Raw genomic sequence first — 6000 nt, 5'->3', positions numbered from 1 at the left:
CGCCAGCGAGCATATAACATTCAGAGCAGAGACCGACCACGTTATCGGGATCGGTTTCCATGACACACGACGCCACGAAGACATGTTGTCCTTTCTACCCAAAAAACCAAAGCAAGCGGTTGACAAATTCGTCCCCCCCCCCCCCGCCCCTTTTTGCGATGCCGACGCCCGGCTCCGGTGGCCACCGGTGGTGGTTCTTACTTATCGATCGACGAGGACGAGGAAGAAAAGAAGAAGAATCTTGGAGAGAGGGGACGCACGGTCCCCGCTCTTTCGGAAGGTATTTATGTTTATCTTTAATGACACAAATGTGACAAGGAGTTGCTTCCTTCTCTCTCTGTCTCTGTCTCTCTCTCTCTCTCTGGTCATGTGCTCTCTTGAAAACGCATCGCAGCAAGCGCGCGGGATATCGTCGGAAATGGATTCACTTCTCGGCAACCAACGATCGATGCCGCTGGATTGCCAGCGGGGGAAAACATGTTGTTGTTTAATGCGTTTCTTGTGTTTAGCCGCGATCGATCGGTCGTTCGATCGCTTACCCTAATCGTGGGATCCCGGTAACCGGACTGACATTTCCATCATGCTCTCGCTTGCTTCGCATCGGAGCATTTCTCGGCGCGATGCGCGATGAGAAACAGGTCACAACGAAACGCTTCCACGAAAGTAATCGACCGGCCGCAGATGCCGCAACCAATATAGCATCCTTTACATACGTGACGCACAGAAGACGAGTGCCGGGAGGGTTAGCATTTACAAAAAAAAACGGACGATTCAAAGGAGATCTTCGGCGGCTCCGTCGTTCGGCGTTCTATCCGACAGTTCGAATCGAATGCCCCGGCATCCTGGGCACCGATAACACGACTGCCTGTGTTGTTGACCCGCCCCGACTCAATTCAATGGTGGTAGGATTTGCGGGCTAATAAACAGGGAAAAGCAAGAGGAACCGACCGACCGACCGACCGACCGGGAGGGACAGGAAATAAAATCGACATAAAAATAACCGAACCACCAGCAGCAGCACCAGCAGCAGCAGCAACCCATTTCGAGAAGATGATGGCATTCCATTTTGCATATCCTTTCCTGGCTTAGCTGGCCAATTTGATTTGTTCTCCCCGTATACACACACACACACACAACGCCCAGAATACAACCGACACTGCGGATGGAAATATCCTGTTATTAACATTTTCCGTTTCTCTTTTTTCCATTTCTCTCCTTATCTCTCTACAGAAGATGACGATGCGAACGAAAGCACATACGACGACGCGCGAAAAGCATTCCACGAGAGAGGGGCCGGAAAAGTGCCGCTGTGTGAAGGTCAAACTGGCTGTCCTGATGTGGTGGTGGTCTCTGGCAGAAGGAAGCCGGAACCCTCCCGGAAGTCGGTCCCGATTTGCGCTCAACCTCTCCAGCGAGCAATACGAATGGAGCACCACGTGACGTTGGTGGTGGTGTTAGCAGAAGGACTGCTGCATGATGCGATCCTGGCTACCGTTGAAGCGAATGTACCGCTGTAGTGTTATCGTGATAACAAAAAAAAAAGGACAAACCGGTACCCCGATTGTGGCAAAACAGTTATGGATGAGGAGGAGCTGCCCCTGACCCTGCGAGCAAGACAAACTAGTGCAGTAATCCTAACGAATTGCATGTGTGCGATCATTGTGTTCTGTTACTCTGCTCCCTTTCTCTCTCTGTGTGGTAGCTCCAAAAGGGTGGGGTATTTGGGATGGGGGGAACTACAGAGAGAGAGAGAGAGAGAGAGAGAGAGAGAGAGAGAGAGAGAGAGAGAGAGAGAGAGAGAGAGAGAGAGAGAGAGCACAATGCTTCTACTAGCTTGTTCCAGCTTGTTTCACTGTGTTTCATGCTTCACGGCCCACACACCCTCACACACACACACACACACGCGCGCAAAGGGCCGGAATGGTTAATGCCTTGGGCTGCTGCTGCTGGGGCGCGCTGCGTGTGCTTGTGATTTATGGTGCGATTTGGTGCCACGATCAATCTCTCCCCGGTTTCTTGCGTGACGCGCCCTGGAAGAGGCTACGAATCATCGTAGCAAGCATCGTGTAGACCAAGATCTCGACGTCGTCGTCGTCGTCGTGGTGATGGTGACTAGCTCCGTGCGCTGTGCGAGCATCTAGTAACCGGCACGGCGCCCCCACTTTTCTGGCTCGAGACTCGAGCGCGGTTGAGCACTTGGACCTCTACGTCTACCTGGCCGACTCCCTGAGGCGCTTCTCGTGACCCGCTATTCCGTCGCAGTCGTCGTCGTCGTCGTAGTCGCAGTCGTAGTCGCAGTCGTCGTCGTGGTCGAGAGCCAAAGAAACACCGGAGAAACACAGATAGAAGGGAATAATTAAATATTCCATCTTGACACACGACGAAGTCAAGGAAGGCGGGCTCTCTCTCTCTCTCCTTCCTCTTGGCTTCGCCCCTGCCACTACGAGATCGCCGCGGCACTCTACGCGATCAGCCTTCCTTTGGAGCGGACCGAAAAACCGAAGCGAAGCGCAATGGCAGACGGCAAACCAAGCCAGCAGACGGCCAACCAAGAAGAACCTCCACCGGAGGGACGCAACAACAAAACTGGAAGAGCGAGAACACGAAAACGAGGAAAAGAGGAAAGAGGGCGGCAGCGGCAGCAGATGCTTGAAACCACCAGCCACCAGCCAGAGCGCTGCTCAGCGTCATTAGTCTTCGAGAGCGCTGAGCAGCGAGGAGCGAAGAGGGGCGGCCCTAGAGACACGAGAACCCCCTTGACAGTCGAGCAGCCCAAAGTAACCTTACCAAAATCGTGGGAAGGGAGGGGCGAGGAGCGAGGTCCGCCGAACACTCACCGATCGAGAATCGACGCGCGACACGACGACGACGACGCGCGATGCGGCGGAACATGGCGGAACATCCTTCTCGCATGGTCGACGCATCATCCCGGAACATCCCGCGCATCGTAGTAGCCCGGGAGAGACTCTGTGTGTGCGTGTGTGCGTGTGTGTGGCGGTCGCAAACGCAAATGTGCCAAGAAGACGGGGAAGGAAGGGGGCGAGGTAACGTAACGCTAAACCGGACACCCACCACCGATGCCGCGTTCCGCCTAGTCCGCGCATCGACGTAATCCATCCTTCCTCTCTACAACGATCCGTGTGCGTGTGTGTGTGCGGCAAGGGGAATGGGGGAAGTGAAGCGGAAAATGAAGTAGAACGAAGTCACGAGTTCATTAGTGGCGGAGACGACACCAACGAGAAGAGGGGGCCTACTGCGATGAGAGGAGCATAAAGCATTTTTCTAATAAATTACTTTTTCTTGTTCTTCCTTTCTTGTCTTACCAAATATAGATGCCGCCTGCAGCAGCAGCAGCAGCAGCAACCGCTGTCCATGAGTGATGAATGTGCCGCTGTGAATGTGGTGGTAGTGCGGTGATGCGGGCAGAAGGAAGTGTGGCCAACGGCGGATGTGGCAGAACGGATTTTGAGAACGAACCGATTTCGAGTCGCGGTAAAGTGCAGTGACTGCTGCAGCAGCTGCCTGCCTGCCGTGTGCCGTGATTGCGTGGAACCTTTCCCCTGAGTGTTTCTCCCCGTGTGTGTGTGTTTCTGTACGTGTTAGATAGATCCCCCTGGTCGGTGGTGGGTCAGTGAAGGGCCTCCCCTATGTGCCCGTACCCCTGAGGCCCCCGTACCCCTCCCCCAAATGCGACGGACGCTGGCGACCGAGAGGTGCATGATGTCTTGTTGTGACCGGGTACCCGGGTGGTCACTGCACAAGCGCTACAAGATCGCACTGGCCTACAAGATGCTGCCCGGTGGTGACACTGCCGATGCTGACGGTGGCGAGGAAGGTCCACAGGGAGGAGAGAGTTTCGTGCCGCTTCGTGCGTCCCGGCCACAGAAGCTGCGAACGACGCGGAACGGTCCGGCCATCATGGATGCTGAGTGTAGCCGGGTCGGCGGTGCGCTAGCTTTCGGTCAAACCGACGGCAGCAGTTCCACCAGCGCCGGCGTCAGCAACAGCGCCAGCAACAGCGCCAACAACAGTGATAAACACGGCACTAGCCGCCGGGACAGCAACGATTACAGCGCGTTTAGCATAAGTGACCCTACCAAAAGTGACCGGCCTCGGTTTATGGGTGACTGCAGCGGTACCAATAGTAGTAGCAGCAGCAGCAACAGCAACAGCAACAGCTACAGCAACAGCAGCAGCAGTAGTAGTATAAGTAATAGCTGGAGCGATCACGACAACAACAACACTAGTATTAATACCACCATCAGCAGCACGACCTATGGCGGTCAGCGAAGAGGGCAACCGTTGAGCTGCCGGATCGACGATGCAGATGGTGAAGAAACGGCTCGGAAGCACAAGTTCGAGCGAGTGAGTCGAGCGGGACCGTGGAGGAGGCCCGGTAGCAGTTTCGCCTCGATGGCCATCCTTGCATTGTTGTGCCAGGCCGCTGGGGCCGTACTACTCGATACGAACGGGCCGGGCGGTGAAGGGAAGGCCCCGGTACAGGCGTTCGGCGATGAGCTCGGTGGTTCGAACCTCGAGCGGAGTATAGCGGCCGTCTTTAGCCGGGTCGCGTACGGATCGACCACCACCACCAAGCGCAGCATTCCGGATAACGTCTACGTACCGAGCCTGACGACCGTCTCGACGCCACTGCTGACCACGTTCAGGTGAGTTCCAGGGTCGATTTCGCTACAGATGCTCTTGGTAAATTGTGGCCTCCAATTTCGATGATGTCGCGAAGTTCTCGGCACTGTAGAATATGAAGGATACTAAAGGTACTCACAAGCAGATGTCGAAGAGAATTAGGGAATACATACAAGATGTAGACGGTACAACAACAAGCCTTAACACTAGAAGTGTGTTGTACAGCCTAGAGGAAGCCAACAGATGGTGGATTCCATCTGAGAATACTTGGGATTTGGGACTGAAATATTAGATACAAACATGGGACATTTCAACAGAGTTCAAGATTTTCCTGGTTGTCTGAATCCAACAACTATATGTCCAATATCGCGAGTAGTTGCAGAAAATTGAGGAAAATGGTATTATGCAAGCTACATTCCGTCCAACTTTTGAAAGAGAAACTTCCCTGGGCTCTATATAACCACATGTGTAGGATTCATATGTTTTTGGCGGAAGGAAGGACGAAGTAGAACTATTTTTTTACAGCCGAAGTCTCGGTTAAGCTCCTTTTTTTCAGGTAGCATCGTCTTTTTCGATAATGCTACGCTATCTGCAACAGGAACCAGATCATACAACGATTCAGAAGCACTTGTAATGGTACTGAAGAATGCAAGAGCTCTGCAAATTCAAACACCTAGTACCTAGTTCCTTTGCTGAGATTACCGTTTCTAGAAGCTTAGGATTGAAGTATGGAAAAGTCTATGATTCGACATTTGATAAACCGGTTCCCGAAACGCTCTATTGCTAGTTACGAGTTTTTGGCGATGTACATTCATTGTACTCCATGAAATTAAATTAGCTTCTAAAAAGTCTCACCGGAATTACTGTGTATTCCGATTGAAGCCCCAAATATTAATGTCTGATTTCATTTAACTGAAAAGTATTATCCGGGAACAATTCCAATTGAGGATATAACCGGTAGGTTTGTCTATTCTAATACAAATCTACATAATCGACACGGTTTTTAGCAACTGCTCTACAAACCGTACCATATATCTTTCGCTGATATCTGCATCAGTATTTGCATAACGCGATACCATAATTATTTAAAATCCCACCACCTCCAGAGGAGCACACACCTGGAATATCCTCACCAATTTATGTGCGTGTCGCTCGGAACAAGTTCGTTCGCTTCTACCCCTCTTCCCGGAGCCAGGATTTGTCTATTTTTATCGTTTCCCGGAATCACGGGAAACCCGGGCACCACCGGGTGGGTGTGTCGTGTAGGTTTTTCTCGCTGGCGCAATCAGCGGCGCTACAAACATCCGTAACCGATTAGATTCCATTCCCGAAATAACCGGAACCAAACCGGGGAGG

General features: G+C 52.5%; 1 protein-coding gene across 3 annotated transcripts in view; it reads left to right on the top strand.

Moving 5' to 3' along the window:
- The window catches only part of LOC125955885 (uncharacterized), a 48205-nt gene that overhangs the window by 32287 nt on the left and 9918 nt on the right, over positions 1-6000 (top strand). For all 3 annotated transcript variants that reach the window (XM_049687187.1, XM_049687186.1, XM_049687185.1), the window contains exon 2: positions 3333-4667. In XM_049687187.1, the coding sequence (XP_049543144.1) occupies positions 3688-4667 (980 nt within the window). In that variant the 5' untranslated portion in view covers positions 3333-3687. The remainder of the gene's footprint in view (positions 1-3332; positions 4668-6000) is intronic.

The sequence above is a fragment of the Anopheles darlingi genome, chromosome 3, assembly GCF_943734745.1.
Source record: "Anopheles darlingi chromosome 3, idAnoDarlMG_H_01, whole genome shotgun sequence".
Taxonomy (NCBI): Eukaryota; Metazoa; Arthropoda; class Insecta; order Diptera; family Culicidae; genus Anopheles; species Anopheles darlingi.
The sequence above is the reverse complement of the archived record's forward strand: the minus strand, read 5'-3'. Positions and strand labels throughout refer to the sequence as shown.